Source organism: Cryptomeria japonica, chromosome 6 (genome assembly GCF_030272615.1).
Source record: "Cryptomeria japonica chromosome 6, Sugi_1.0, whole genome shotgun sequence".
Taxonomy (NCBI): Eukaryota; Viridiplantae; Streptophyta; class Pinopsida; order Cupressales; family Cupressaceae; genus Cryptomeria; species Cryptomeria japonica.
In genome coordinates, this window is record NC_081410.1 from 170,363,051 (window position 1) to 170,379,790 (window position 16,740).

At 35.9% G+C, this 16,740-nt stretch overlaps 1 protein-coding gene across 5 annotated transcripts in view; it reads right to left on the reverse strand.

Moving 5' to 3' along the window:
- Positions 1-14,454, reverse strand: part of LOC131071776 (uncharacterized) — a 260,807-nt gene extending 246,353 nt beyond the window's left edge. For 2 of the 5 annotated variants that reach the window (XM_059207276.1, XM_059207272.1), the window contains exons 1-2: positions 14,171-14,452; positions 13,830-14,004 (exon numbers count right to left, since the gene is read on the reverse strand). In XM_059207276.1, coding sequence (XP_059063259.1) covers positions 13,830-14,004; positions 14,171-14,173 — 178 coding nt within the window. In that variant the 5' untranslated portion in view covers positions 14,174-14,452. Of the gene's footprint in view, positions 1-13,829; positions 14,005-14,133 lie in introns of all 5 variants that reach the window. The other 3 variants (XM_059207274.1, XM_059207273.1, XM_059207275.1) reach the window with 3 other exon arrangements.
- Positions 14,455-16,740: the final 2,286 nt, after the last annotated feature.

Genomic DNA, 16,740 nt, shown 5'->3' on the forward strand with positions numbered 1-16,740 from the left:
ATAATAATTTTTGTTTTTAAATATATTATTTAATTTTTTTGTCTCTTGAATTTTTAAATTTAAAGATTTCTAGAATTTAAACTCTAAATATAGTGTTTGTTAGAACAAGGACAAACATAATGTAGCAGTGAGATAAGTAATTATCACTTTTGTTTTAAAATATATTGTTTGATTTCTTTGTCTCTTGAATTTCTAAATTTAAAGATTTTATAATGCTTACTTACTTTGTTTTAGATCTCCTTGTCGGCAAAATATGGTAAATGTCATTACTGTTCATGGGGAAGGGTTCAAAGCCCCTAATGAGATTCAAGAGGTAGCAAGTGTGAAGGCCAAAATTTTGAAGCAACATAAAATACGAAGGAAGAGTTGCACAATCATGACAAATTGATGGACAGATAAGATGAATAGAACATTGTTAAATTTCCTTATTTCTTCCCCGAGTGGTTGTATTTTCTACATTGTTCCACGGAGTTTCCTAACAAGGGGACGCGGGGACCAAGGGCTTAAATTTGGGGACGGTGAGGGGACGACGGGGAGACGGCAGCAGAGCGGTGGTGAGGGCTGGCAGCACTGATATAAAAATAGAGGTGAATTGAAATCTTCAATGCAAAATTTGCAATATAACATCTCTATGAGTACCCCATAAAAGGCCAACTAGTTTTCACAAAGCTAAAGGTTGCAATCAATATGTAATCGCATGTGCCTTATAGCAAGCGACCCAATGGCATCCCTGGTAGAGGTGGCAAAGGTGGTGATGTTGTGGGGTGACGTTTCCCCCAAGTCCCCAAATCTCAGAAACGTCCCCCTACAGGAGATGCAGGTTTTTTGGGGGGGTACACATCCTCGTGGCATACTGATTTTCTAAAATCCACTGATTTAGTGAGTAAAATTTCAAACTTTTTCTTTGGTGATTTGCATTAGCATTTCAAATTTCATTGTTTCTCCCTCAAATGGCACAAATTTCCTTAAGTCCATTCATGCTTTAGGCGAGATAAAAAAAATATTGAATTCCTTTGTGAGTTAGCCAAACTTTTGGCTAAGGTGGATGAGGAGAGTATTGTGTAAATAATTATAGATAATGCAGCAAATCATGTTGCTACAAGTAGAATTCTCAAGGATAGGCACCCATCCTTATTCTAGACTCCTTGTGCAGTCATCAACTTATAAAAAAATGCAGACAAGGGAGAGTTGACACATCCTCAAATGCCCCTCTCTGCAACTAACTCCATGTTGCAATCTTTGCATCAATCAAAAGCCACTTTGAGACGCATGTTTGTTAGCAAGGAATGGTCTACATCTTCATGTGCTAAGACAAATGTAGGGATTGGTATTCTCCATTGGGTTAACAATGGGCAGAGCTTTTGGCTTTCAACAAAAGAGACCGTCGATGTAAGTTCATATTCCATCTATTTTCTTTTCATTTTTGTTAATATTTCTATTCTATTTGTTTTTTTTCATATTTATTTATATTAATGTTTAATCATAATTGCAGTTCAAAAAACCTTCAATTGTCATCCTTAGAATCATTGATGTGAAGATGCCCACAATGGGCTATGTATGTGAGGGCATAGATAGGACCAAGGAGGCCATTAGATTCAGCTAGGGTAGGGTTGATGATAAATACTGTGACATGGAACATCATCGATCAATGATGGCACCACCAATTTTAGAGGCCCTTGCAGGCAACTACCTATTTCTTGAATTTAGCATTCCAATTCCACCTAGAGTTCAAAGTGGATAAGGAATGTCTAAGTTGGCTCATAGTCATAGAGCAAATGGAACTTGATCCTCAATTTGTGGCAAAGATCATATTTGAGATTGAGATCTATAGAATTCTACATGGAGACCTCTTTGTGTGAGATACATGCAAGGCAACTCGAACAAAGTTGCAAAAAACGTAAAATTCTGCTAAGGGCTTAATTTAAGTTTAAAACTTTTCCTTTTGAACATTAATACATTAATGTTTAAACTAAAGTTGAACAATGAGATTGAATTCTTTTTATTTTTCTCATCTTAGATGAATGGTGGAAGCGGTTTGCTACTCACTTTAAGGTGTCAAATCTTCAAAGAATTGCAATTTGTGTCTTGAGTCAACCCTACAACACATTAGACTATGTTTAAGCACATACACTCCAAAAGGCACAACAAGTTGTAGGTGAAAAAGTTGAAAGGTTTTATTTGTGTTCAATACAACCTTTACCTCTATCACAAGAAAATCTTGAGCACCAACTTATCTCCCATTACTCTATAGGACCTTGCATGGGTGATTGAGCAGATCTAAAGGCAATGGTAGTAGCCATTGTCATGTCCCCTTAATATATCATTCTGTCCTAACCTAATAAAATCTAGCTAGGCATCAATGGGAAGAAAATGGCCTTACATAAGACCTCGCCATTTTCTATTTGTCTAAGCTGACCTGATATCAAAGGAACAGCAAAAGAACCAAATTCTATAATTGTTTTACACCCATAAGACATCACAGTTCACTAATCTTTAAACATATTGCAATCGCCTATCTCCAGGGTCAGGAATATTGCAGACCCGATCTGATATTAAATGGTAACTATTTGAATCGATCCTATTTCCCTTATGGACGTGCGATCTCCTCCAATACAAGCTTAAGAGTTAGTTAGCATAAATTATAATAGTCTGAAGAGGCGGTTTAGTTATGAAAGGACATGCGATGGTAAAGGGCCATTTCTCTTTCCAATGGGAACCATCCTTGAGAAGAGGCATCACCTTCCACCCCGATGGAGAAGTATAAAAGAATAAGACCAAGCAATCAAAGGGGAATCATCGAAGGAGAATATATATTAATTATTGGCCAACCGTATTATATTGGCAATTATTATGTACCAGCCGATTGGTATGTTGTATATCATAAACTGAATGTTTATTTACAGTAATTTTACATCTGAATTCTATTAGGAGTAAAGGACAGATATATGGCCTATAGTGTAAACTATTACATTTATTCTTATAACAGAAATAATAAGATTTATATTTGTTGATCAGAATTATATAACAATTATGCTTAATTTCATTTGTTTACGTATATATTCATAATACATGAGAGAATAGTATACTCGTACCCTAATCCTTAATCATTCTCTATTGCCCCTCATGAGGATAGGTTGGTTTTGTTAGGGAAAGGCGGTTGTAATACCTCCCAAAATAGGTAAGCCCCAAGAGGTGGTATGGATGGGTGTTCCTGAAACCCTTGGGCCTATTTGTGGAGAATGATTTTCCTAGCACCCTAACAAGTAATTCCCCATCCTCTGTTAAGGTTGATGATTAAGATAGAAGTAAGGATTGGGGCTTCAGTATAGTAACTGTCAATTGTATTATGAATGCTAATTATTCTCTAGTTTAGTGTTGTGAATTAAGGCATAATGATGTATGTTAATTATACAGGCAGCCTCCTAGTAGGGGACATTACAGCCATGCTAGATGAGAATAGAGCATAAGTAGAACCCTCAAATGTTGGTTTCACTAATACACAAGCAAATATCATGGTCGTATTATCATCAAAGACCTACCTTAAATGCTTGACCGAGACTTGCTGTCCAACTATGAATGTAAGGGCATGTGATGCAAGCTCCTTGAAGCCCTAATTATACATTTAATTTGATATTTTGTTTTGATGCCACAAATTTCATAATCCATGAATTTCATATAAACTTAACAATATTTATATATTTAAAAATGGTGTTTTCTTAGGCAAAATTCTACTTTTGTATTCATGTGATCAATGTATACATGTGTATGTTATCAAAGTTACTTATATTCGATTAGTTTATTGTGTCTTTAAAGTTTATTTATTGAAGGATGCAAATAAAAGCAATAAATCCTTAACGATATTTATATTTCATGGTCTATTCAAGTTGTCAACTCTTGGTCAAGTATGAGTGTCAAGTCTAAGTCCGATTCAAAAATCGTCTTGCCTAGTCCAAGTAATGAATTTTCCACATCGTGCAGACACAACTCCTCCACATATATACGTTATTATATATACAAATCTGTTGGTAATATATTTATAAAATTTAGACGAGTGGTGCCTAATGAAAGGGAAATTGTGCTAGATGATGTGAAAATTGTGCCTAAATGTCAATAGTGGTTGGCACCATATCTTTCAAAAGTAGGATCTTTTCTGCCCATTACCATCATTCAAATTTGGAATTGCGGAATTACTTTGTGGACGACCTATTATTATTTGTGAAGGATATAAAAGAGAAAACCTGTCCATTCAAGGATCATCATCTACACTTATAGAAATCCCTTTCAAGAAACCATTTTGAGCAGTTGTGTTCAATTGTGGGGATCACTAGACAAAAACCTTATTGATTTCAGAGAGCGGTATCATTTCAAAGGTTGCATTTGAGCTTCATCGATCGTGATTCCATCTACATTGTACTAGTTCAGTTTGCTATTGTTGTTGGTATGAATTTAAGAGCTTATTGTTGTTGTACTTGACAATGTTCCATAAGTATTTTAATGTAATAAAGACATTGTTGAAATAAGAAATAGTTCAAGAATCATATCTATTATTTGCTATTTATTTGTAATAAGGAAATCAGCAGTTTTTGTATGTACTTTGTTGTTTAGAATGTGATGCTAATGCCAACATGTAAGCAGTGAATTCAACCTGAGTTGTTTTAAAATCTGATTCGAATATTAGAATCCAATATAGTTGTTATCCAATTAATAATTGTTCATGGCAGGATTAAGGCTGGAATTGCGTAAGTATTTTGACCAAGAAATCACAGTGGTATTAGAGTTGGTGATCTTGCCATCCCGTGTTTCCAAATTTGAACTTTGCATGTTAAGTTTTTGATGCAATACAATGAGAAAGCAACCAGATATCATTTGAGAGAAATCAGAAAACAAAGTCAATCTACAAAGAATTTAGAGCCAAATTCTCCTCCTTTAGAAACTATTGCAGAACATAATACTATGTCAGAAAGGGGAAAAAAGAACAAAACTGAATAACCCTAATGGTCAAGTCAAAAGGAAGCTTAATTTGATGTTGGACATGATGGCACAATTGCTCCACAAGATAGATAACAATATGAATGGGCCTAGAGAACAGATTGGTGAAGGAAGCACTTCTGGGGCCAATAATCCTGATGCCACTCAGAGCAACAACCAAAAGATTGTCCTTGTTTCAAATACAAGATCCACGTGATCTATCTTTCTTGATAAGCAGGTAGAGATTCCAGAAAATGAAGCTCAAAACTCACTGATGTTGAAATTAGGGGTTGTCATGCAAAGTATGGAGCCCTCCAAGAGAAAATCTGAGGTAATATGTCAATCACCAATTTTATGAACATGAAGAAGGCTTGAAATGGCCTTATATGGCAAGCTTTTCAAAGAAATATGCAGCAAGCTTTGGAGAAGTTGACTCTTTCTCCCCATGATGGATCTAATAGATGCTCACTCATGCATGGGTACAAATGCTAGACATACATCTATCTCTAAAACCTATAAAGATGAAGCAATCAAGTTTGCTACCTTGAAGTTGGAGGGTATTGCACATGATTGGTGGTACCAAAAACTAATCACTTAAGGTCATGGATCCATCAACTCATGAAACAAATTTTGCAACCAATTGATTGAGAGGTTTGATTGAAATGGTCCAGAAGTTTACCACCAAACTAATCACTTAAGGTCATGGATCCACCAACTCATGAAACAAATTTTGCAACCGATTGATTGAGAGGTTTGATTGAAATGGTCCTGAAGTTTACTTCAAAGATTTGAAGCAGCTCAAGTAGTGTGGCTCAGTGGAGAATTATGTAATAAAGTTTTAGAAGCTGTCTGTAATGGTGCCAAACATCATGAAGAGAAGATTTACTATACTCTTCATCGAAGGGTTAACTGAATCTCTCAAGGGACTGGTCAAAGCTTTCAAACCACCCACTCTACAAGAGGCAATCATGCAGGCTTTGGCACTGGAAACTTCCACGCGAAGAATAAGTTTCAAACCAAGACCTTCATTCCAAAGAAGCCTTTTCATAAAATGTACAGCAAACCAAGAGTTTCCCATTTAGGCCAGACATTAAGGCAAGGAAAAAGCTATGCTTCAGCTACAACGAGTCCTAGTCACTTGGACATAGATGCCTTGGAAAAGGGTGGACGCATTACATTGAAGTAAGGTCTGAAGATGAATCACGATCTAAATAACCTGAACCGCAAAGTGAAGAAGAACCTAAACTAGACATTGATGAAGAAGCGAACCAAAAGAGTAGGAGGCACTCTTACTAAACTCTCTAGTACTCCAAAGTACAATACTTTTTGCATCCATGGGGTTCTACGAGGTCAAAGGGTGACTGTGCTCTTTACACTAGTGCTGCACACAATTTCATAGATGAGAGACTGGTGGTAAAGTGATGGCTCAATACAAAAGATTTTAAGGGTTCAATATAATGGTGGCTGATTGATTCACCATCCAATGCATTAAAAAAAACCCTCAACTAAATCTTAATCTCGGAGGATATAATATGAAGGATGATTTCTATGTTGTCAACATAGGTGATAGATATGGTCTTAGCCTCTTAGGTATCCAATGGTTGAACTCATTAAGTGAGATCACGCAGAACTTCTAAAGTATGGAACTAAAGTTCCAGTCTAAAGAGAAAGAAGTGGTACTTTGAGGAATGACAAATAAAGAACTAAGAATTGCAACTGCTTAGAGAATGACGAGGACCTTTTGTCATGGGAAATCAATGTGGGCAACTCAGTGTTTGGTGACTATAACAAATTCCACCAAAGGTAAGAAAGCATATCATGTGGATGCACAAAATATTTTGGACAAGCATGGAAAGGTCTTCAACAACACTCCTCCGACGAAACTGCCCATCATCAGTACTCCCTACCGCCACCCCAAGAGACATAAGGAGGAAAACAAACAAGCAATAAAGGAAGTGCTAGACATAAAGCACATCAAACCCAGCTCAAGTGGTTATGCCTCATCTATAGTTCTGGTGACGAAGAAAGATGGCACAATGTGGTTGTGCATCTACGATAGATGTAATGTCCCCTTAGGTGTATTTATGAGTAAAGAGACAATTTACTTCAAATCAATTGCAAGAGACTTCTTCTTGTCAAAAACACAAAATTCTTATGAATGCTGATAATAAATACTTAATAGGATGCCACTGTATCAATTCTGAAACATATGATCAATATGTGATAATACAAGTATTATATAATTTGCAAATAGTAACTTGATTGATTGGATGAAATATTTCCGCTGTCTCAGATATAACTATAGGAATTATGCAATGGTAAGATATTCCAATCTTCAAATGTAGAGATCTCTGCTCTTACTAATGTATTGATGTGATTTATGCAATGAACCTCCTTCTGATGATAGCAATAATGCTATATAGTGCTGTGTCTGATATGGCAATAACAAGATGCTGATAGTCTTTCTCCTACCACTTATAGCGATAAAGGGTGATTGCTGTTTCTGATTTGGTCTTGGGATATATGCAATATGGTTGGTGCCGTCTCTGAATATTACCTTCGAACTATGCAACTTGAATATGCCGAAGGGCTGTTGCTCCAATGAGCAGATCCAATAATGGATACAAATAAGAATAAAGACAAAATACAATGCTGTTTGGAATGAACATTTGGTCCTCATTAAATATCTTATGGGATCAATGGGTTGTATCTCTTCTTGGAATGGACATATCCTGTAATAGTACGTTTATATGATCATTTGATAAGGATTAATTAATCATTGTTGATTGGAGTGGCTTTATTATTGTTTGTACTTTGCATAACTAACCCATAGAATGGTTAGTTGCTGATCAGGTTTGTTAAGGCCTTAATCAATATTGTTTGGCTTGTCAGTCTTAAACTCGAACTCCCTCCGTTGACATGGATTATTGAATCCTCCTTATCCAGCAATATTAAGTGTTGAGCACTTGATCCAAATCAATTGATGGCGATAATCTTGCAGACTGTTATTTTGTTTAATCAAGTCTATTAATAAAACTTTGACTATCTTTGATCTGTTATCTCCTCTTCGATTGATGGATGCTTGATGTATACAAGAATTGTTGAAATGACAAGTATACTTCTGTATGGCATCCATGTTGTGATTCATGGGTATGGAATCTTGCTGCCTTCCAGTTGTCTTGATAATGATGATAGGATATGTTACTCATCATCTCCATTGTCTTTCTTCTGTATGACAGATGTTATAGATTGATGCATAAGAGATCTCCACGAGTTTTTGCATTACATCAATATTATGATCAAGGCTTCTGTATGTCGTGTGCTCTTAAATTTTTCATTCCTTGATTATAAGAATGAGTGGATAGAATATCAAATTTGTTGTCTTTACTACTACATCTTATCCTTTATGCCCTGCTCGGGTGCTTGAGAGGAAAATTGTGAAGTCTTCTGAATAAGATGATTTTCCTTCATAAGGTCTTCATGCTTCAGTCTTATTGATAAAATATGTAAAGCTACCTACTTGAACTTCTTTAATATTATGTACAAAATATTATTTCCTAACTACTAACTAGTTGGACGTGTTTCAAGGCTATCACCCTTGATCACAAAAGTGTTTTTACTACGTATCATTATTAGCTTAAAGATGTGGGCATCACAATAGAGCATTGAACAAGAACACTATCAAAAACCAATACCCAATCCCCAAAATCAATGAATAGATAGATGAGCTTCACGAAGCGATCTATTTTTCAAAAATAGATCGGATCAAGCCACCACCATATCCAAGTCCAAGAGGAGGATATTCACAAGACAGCCTTTTGATGTCACTAAGAACAAGTTATGAGTTTTTGGTCATGCAGTTTGTTTTGACAAACACCTCAGCGACCTTCCATTCATGCATGAATTGATGTTTCTGCAAGCAACTAAGAAATTTTGTCCTTGTTTTCTTTGCTGACATTCTGATCTACAACAAGATGTGAGAGGAGCATTAACCACACACTAATGAAGTGTTAGGAGTTCCAAAAGTGCAGACTCTATTTGCAAAGAGTAAAAGTGCAAGTTCATCATGACAAAGATCTTGTATTTGAGGCACATCAATGCAAATGGAGTGCAAATGGACGTGGAGAAGATCAGAGCTATTTGTGACTAGCCTTCCCCAAAGAATTTGACATAGGTGCGAGGATTATTTAGCCTTTGCAGCTACTATAGAAGATTGTTAAGGGAGCTTTCACGTGGAATGAGGTTGCATAATGAGCATTTGACAATTATAAGTGGTAATGAGCTCATGTCCATATTAGTTATCTTCTCCCTTCCTTTCATTTTGGAATGCAAAGCATTGAGAGAAGTGCTTGTGCAAAACAAGCACCCAAATGCATTGAAGAGTCCAAATTCTGTGGAGGTGGAAAGGCAATCCTCCATATAAGATAAGGAAATGGTAGCTATCATGCACACATTAATCAAATTTAGGCAAATACTTGGTGTGTAGCCAATTTGCAATCAAGACTGATAATAATAGCTTGAGGTACTTTTTTCAATCAAAAGGATCTGAATGAGTGGCAACAAAAGTGGGTTAGCAAACTTCAAGCGTATGAATTTAAAACTGAGTATGTTAAAGGAAAGAAAAATGCTGTTGCTAATGCATTATCTTGAAGGCCAAATATATGTTGAATGTCTCATATCTCTCTTGCTTGGAAGATTGAAATCATAGCAAAATATGCTAAGAATGCCATTCCAGCTGATGTGGTGGAAGAGAAGCTGTTGAATAGCATGTACATAATTTGCAATGAAATCATTATCTACAAAGAAAGAATCTACTTGATGTTGGAATCAAGGAGGAAAGATTTTGAGAGCATTTCATGATACTCTATTGGCGAGCCACCTTGAGTATTTTAAGACCGACAAGCATATTAGGGAAAGATTCACATGGAACAAACTAAAGATGACACACTCAATCATATCAAAGAGTGCATTGTTTGTCAGAGGAATAAAACAGTGTGAACATTCCCAATAGGAATTTTGCAACCCTTACCTATTTCAGAACAAAAGTGGGAGTGTCAATGGATTTCATCATTCAACTTCCTAAAATCAAGGTAGCCACTACATATATGTTGCTATATATAGACTAACGAAGTATGCACATTTATTTACTATTTCTTTACAATTTAAGGCACCACAACTTGCCAATCTGTTCTTTAAGGAAATGCTAAAACTCCATGGACCACCCAAGAGCATCATGAGTGATAAAGACAATCGTTTCATGAATTTGTTTTTGCAAGAGCTCTTTTTTTTGGCAAGAGCCAAGCTCATATCCAACACTAGCTACCACCCACAAACAGATAGCCAATTCGGATTGTGAAAAAATGGATGGAAGATTATTTGAGAAATTATGTTGCTAATCAATAGAAGATGTGGATCAAATGGCTCCATCTGGGAGAGCACTATTATAACACCACTTATCACATATCTATTGAGATGATTTTCATTCACGCTTTTCTGTAAGTATGAAGCCCGAAGCTTTGTTGACCTTTCCCTATTAGATAGTAGGGTTCTAAGAGTGAGTGATCTGATCAAGCAAAGCCAAGACATCCTGAAGTCACTTTAAAATAATCTCTAGCAGACTCAAAATCAAAAAAAAGGTGTATGCAAACTGCCACAAGATTGGGAGAAAATTTGAGGTTAGAGACATGGTGTTTACGAGATTGCAGACATACAAGCAATCTTCCATGAAAGTAAACTTATCGAAAAAAAATCAACAAAATTTTGGGAAGGATTGACGAAGTGGCCTATGAATTGGAGCTGCCAAAGGAAAGTAAGATGCATAATGTCTTTCATGCATCTTGTCTCAAAGGAGTGTTGGGCAAACATATAGTAACTTCAAACAAGCTACCTCTGATTGATGAAGGCAAGCTAGTTCTGATTCCCAAAATAATCATGGATGTGAATGAGAGGAAATTGAGAAATAAAAGCACCAAGGAGAATTTGATTCAGTAGAAATATCTTCCTGTGGAAGATGCAATATGAGAAGGCCCTCAGATATTGGAACATCCAAACCTGCAATTGCTTGAAGCAAGCAATTTTGAGCAAGGCAGTCTTGTCATGCCTCATTTCCAATCATTTTAAGTATGTACGTATTAGGTTTGTTCTTGTATCTCCCATGGTTCCATGTGCTATGTGTTTTCCCCTTCAAATATGTCTTTCCTTCTAACTCCGCTTTTCCTCTCTTTCTATCAAAGTTTCAAATTTATCCATCCCATCATACCCTCTATTGTTCCCCGACTTCCCCTTTGTATTTGGCAAACTTTCGTACTTGTCTTTACCAGCATGTATGTAGCTCAACCTTGATGCATCAACCTACAATATGAGTCTTGTAGTATTTCCAAGTTTCCAACCCCGGTTCCTCAATCTTTTCACCTTTATTTTCATTGTCTTTTAAACTCCCCAACATATGAAATAATGTCAACAGTGGTTTGTTTTTGGCGCCATATCTTTCAAAAGTGGGATCTTTCCCACCCATTGTCATTATTCAAATTTGGAATTGAGGAATTACTTTATGACCGACCTGTTATTGTTTGTGAAGGATAGAAAGGAGCAAACACATCCATTCGAGGATTATTATCTACACTTTACACAAATCCCTTTCTGGAAACCATTTTGAGCACTTGTGTTTGGGCATGGGGATCTAGGATGAAAGCCCTATTATTTCAAAGAGCAGTTTCATTTTAGAGGTCAAATTTGAGCTTCATGAATTTTGGATCCAGCCACACTATGTTGGTTCGATTTGCTATCGTTGTCAGTATGAATATAAGAGCCTATTGATGTTGTAAGTTCTGGCATTGCACAACTATTTGAATGTAATACAATCATTGTTGAAATAAGAAGCTCAAGAATCACATATGTTATTCGCTATTTATTTGTAATAAGGAGATTGACACTTTTATTTAGAATGTGATGCTAATTCTAATATGTAAAAAGTGAATTAATCTGAGTTGTTTAAGATCTGATTTGAATATTAGAATCCGATATAGTTGTTATCCAAATAATAAGCATTTGTAGAAGGATTAAGGCCGGAATTGCATAAGCATGTAGATTGGGACATTACAACAGACCAGGCAACTACCTCAGCGTATAATTTATATAATAAAAAAAATTGGCATTGGACCCATAACAAATGTATCAAAATCAACCTGCCCAAAGTTATGAAGATGCTAATATTAGGCTTTTGTCAAACAACAGCCACAAAAAAATCATTGGGCATCAAACTGCTCAGTGGATCAGCTGGAGTGGAACAAACAAGTTTGAGATAAGCAAGGAGATAATTTGAACAGAAGTTCTAAGGATGGAGTTATGTCAAATCCTCTAGACTCCATAATGAATAGAAAGGAAGTTTTGGCAAGTCAACACATGGAATACAGCAAAGAAAGATTTCAAACCCAGGAGAAACATTGACACAGGACTGTGAGTGCACTAGAAGTCTAGAAGCTATGCTAACACAAGTCATCTTTGGAAGCAAAGCTAAGGCATCCCCAGATTACACCACTAGCTACACATGGAAACAACCCAGAAGAAGGTATCCCATTTCAGCTCCCTCCTAAGAATCCCGGGTTTTGGTCCGAACTTGGTTAATGGGTACATATATGGAGCAGCAAGGCAGGAAGTTTCGAATGTATTTTAGATGGAGATGTCTATAATTTTGGGTATCAGTGGTTAATAGCTTCACATCTATTGCCAAGGTCTGAACAATTTGAATAGTGGTGCCTCAGCTCTTATTATCCAAAGTCAGATGTGAATATTTAGGGCTATGTTGAACTCCATGTTGCAACCCAACAGCCACGATTACACGAAAGTAATCATAAAGTACAAACTCTTCAAGAGAGTGAAGATAACCAAGAGACCTAACAATTAGCATGATCTCAGTTATAAAAGAACAGATGGCAGGTTTGGAAACGAAGCTGCCTTCTCGATGCTAAGGCACAAGCAGGACTTATCTACTTTTTTCACATGTAGCTAATGCAACCATGGCTGTGCACGCACACATGCACATGTGGATGTGCACATGCTCACACACACTTGCATGTGTCTATACATAAGCACACATGCTCTCATGTGCATACATCCACAAACAGAACCATGCACAAGCGCACAAGCATGTGCACATGCACATGAGCACACACAGAGACACAAATCAATGCAGATGAACACACACATGCACGCACTGGAGCATTTACAAAGTGCAATTATTATTTCTCGTTCGCTAAATCACGTAGAGTTGCTTGCTAATTGATGATGTCAAGAAGCACCTATATCTTTATTCTACAAATTTAAGAATAGAAAGTTATATTTTAATAATATATGCATGGTTTTAATGCTCATCTCAGAGCATCTGATTTAGTGTGTGATTCCAAGGAAGGTTGTGGGATTCCTAGTTCTGATAGTTATCACCCCAAAGGCATTTTTGCATGGGCCAAGGTGTATGATATATTTAATCAGTTAGTTCATAGATAAGCATGATGACAATACTGTATGGTCTCTGAATAAAGTCTCTAATTATAGTCTATTAACCGAAATAGAAAAAAGAATAGGGTATTACCCATCACAATTTTAGAACAAGCCAATTTTAACAGCATGAAAAGATGCTAGAGCAATACACAAGCATTTTAGAATAAGCCATTTTTTACACATGAAGATAAATATAAGATTAATACCCACAAACATTTATGTCTGCTTGAGGAACATTTCGTATTAGATGTAAACTAAATCTAAATTCAAACTCAGATTTTTCCAGCAATAAAACAAAGTGATTGTTTAACAGAAAGATTTAAGAATCGACTAAAATTCAAGTTACTGGAAAAAGCAGAGCTCACCTGTCTTCAAAAGGCGGTCCAAAAACAGCATTCCCACTGCATTAAAGACTTTGACAACCGAGCCTTTATCATCTCCCTGACAGAATTTGGTTGCCAGAAGTAGTCCAGCTAGACGTTGTTCATCCCTTTCACCTCTTAGAAGCTTTAAGCACTCTTCCAGCGCATTGCCTGAACCCTGCAAAGTTCACAGAGCACGCCGTACTTTGTTTTAAAGTTTTATATTGTCAAACCCTCAAAGTTTTGCAATTGAAAGAACTGTACTGTCATGGCATCACCTTTGAGAACAAGTGGAAAGGGTAATTACCGAACAAACTTAAAAAGACGGAGAAAAATTTACTTGCCATAGCTTTCAAACCAGATGACGAGATTCGACGCCACCTTTGATCTTCTGTAGCGTTTGATGGAGTTTAGTCCTTCAAAATCTAGTAATCGCGCGGCATGTACATGGGCATATTTGATATATAATTACACTGTTTCTTTTCTCGAACGTCGGTGTACGATAGCACTTCTCCAGTCTTTTTTGAAGCTTGTAGATACAAATCACAAGGTTATTTCACAGAAAAGAAACATTTTTAATCGATGAAGGCTCCTCTTGGAATCCCAAAGTATAGGGCTAGGTTCGGATAGGCTCCCTACCAATATTAACTGTTGTGAATGAATTAATTAATGCTCTTAATAATGTTCATGAGGTTAAATAGTCTATTAAAGTGTGGACAACAATAAGTTGAAAAAGGGGTATTTTAGGTATTTATTTTATAGATGGTTGGATCTTGTGGACATCATTAAAAATTCTTTATTCATTCATATATAAGAAGGATACACTTTTGAAGCTTCTATTTGTATAGTTGCAAGCAATAGTTATTAACATTGCAATGCAAGATAAAGATAGCAGATTATGGAATCTAAATCTATTGTTATGGTGGGCATTAAAAATACCGAGGGAGCAAAAGATTGTTTTATTTTTAGATGTGGATCAAAGGGCAACTAATGTATATCATTGTTGATAATGGAATTCAAAAGAACTTGATTTCTCTTAATGCAATTTGAAGATTGAATTTATGATTGATTCCTAACCTACCACTCTTAGTTGGATGGATTGATACGCGTTTCGAGAAACATGCATATCAAATCCATCAAATTTTGGCATTTCATTGTAAATATTGGAATGCATGGTTTCCTTTTTATAATCAACCCAAGAGAGGTCTAGTCATTTGTATATTGGGTTTAGAGGAATCTTAAAGGATGGAGTAATTTGATGTTTTGTATTAGAGTAATCTTTTGCTTGCAATTGTCTTGATCATATTTTCATATTATTCCTTATGTTTCACAAGCTCATTAATGTTCTTTACAGTTGCATACATGGTTGCTTGTCAAATAGGCAATGGGTTTTCATACAATGCAGGGTTACTTTAGTAGCCTGAATTTGTAAAACTACAATATTCACCTACATCTAATAAGTAATTCCTAAGATCTAGAACATACTATGCACTTGAAGGAACACCCCTAGGAAACTTGTATCCATATTGTTCAAGCATGGCTAATCATGTACCACCATGTAGGGTAGAGAATAGAAGTACTAAACCAATTTTTAAAAACTTAAAAAAAAGCATGTACCTTAAAACCAATCAATGTAGGTGTGAGATGTGCTTCTTGAGACACTAACAATAGCAAGGTACAACAATAACAAACTATTATTCGAACAGAAGAGTAGTCACCTTTTATAAAAGAGAAAAAGTAATAAGATCTTCAAGGTAAATGAATGATGGGTCCTTCCACTAGCAAAGTCTTCAAATGTATTTTGACCCATCAAAATCTTTATGAGTTGGCATCCCCCCAAGCTTATGCCAATGAGACCTTCCCCAAAATTACTGTCAAAATTATGTGTCCCATAATAACTCTACCCAAATCCTACATCTTTTTTCCACCTTTTGGAGCAATGGGTTATCTTGAAAAGGGAAGAAGAGGATCATAAATAGACTTAGGACAATCGAAGGCTAACTTTAAGCTAATGTTGTTTCTCATATGCTTTGAGATTAGCCTAGAATGAGAGTGTTTCCAAAGGCATGCCTAAATAGATATTCAAATCAAACAAAATGTACAACCAAACCAAAACTACAAGATTGGCCCCAAAATTTGTCACTAATTCAAGAAAGACTAGTTGCAATAACCTCTCTATAGTTAATGACATCTTGCACGTGTGCTAACTAATATTGGCTTTGTAATAATCACTTAAGATGTTTTCATTTTTCATTATATACGCAATAGCAAGGTGAAGACACATTGAACGTGATTCTCTAAGAATCTATGCATTTGAGATTACATAAGACTATTCCCAAGTTTATATTAATGGATCCATGAATAGTATGTATATCCTACCCTACTCCTATAACTATTGGTGAATGTTTTGATTTGTCTTTAAGGTGTGAGAGTGACTAAGAAGGTTTTCAAAGTAATGTATGTTATTTGGAAGATACTATTTATAGCTTAAATCAATAGTTATTAACATTATAATGCAAGATATAGATAAGAATATCATGAAACCTAAATCTACTACTATGGTAGGCACTAAAAATGTCTATATTTATAAACATTAAGGAAGTAGAAATATTGTTTACTCTTAGATGTGGATCAGTGGGCAACTAGTGTATTTCATTCTTTATAATGAAAGTCAAAAGAATTTTATTTCTCCTAAAGCAATTTGAAGATTGAACTTGCGACCAATCCCTAACCCACCATAATCAATAAGATGGATTCATGCAAGCTTTAAGAAACATGCATCTCAAATCCAACAAAATTGAGCATTTGGTTCTAGATATTGGAATGCATGGTCTGCTTTTTATAATTAGCCCAAGAAAGGTCTAGTTGTTTGTATATTGGGTCTAGGAGAATCTTAAGGGGTGGAGTAACTTGA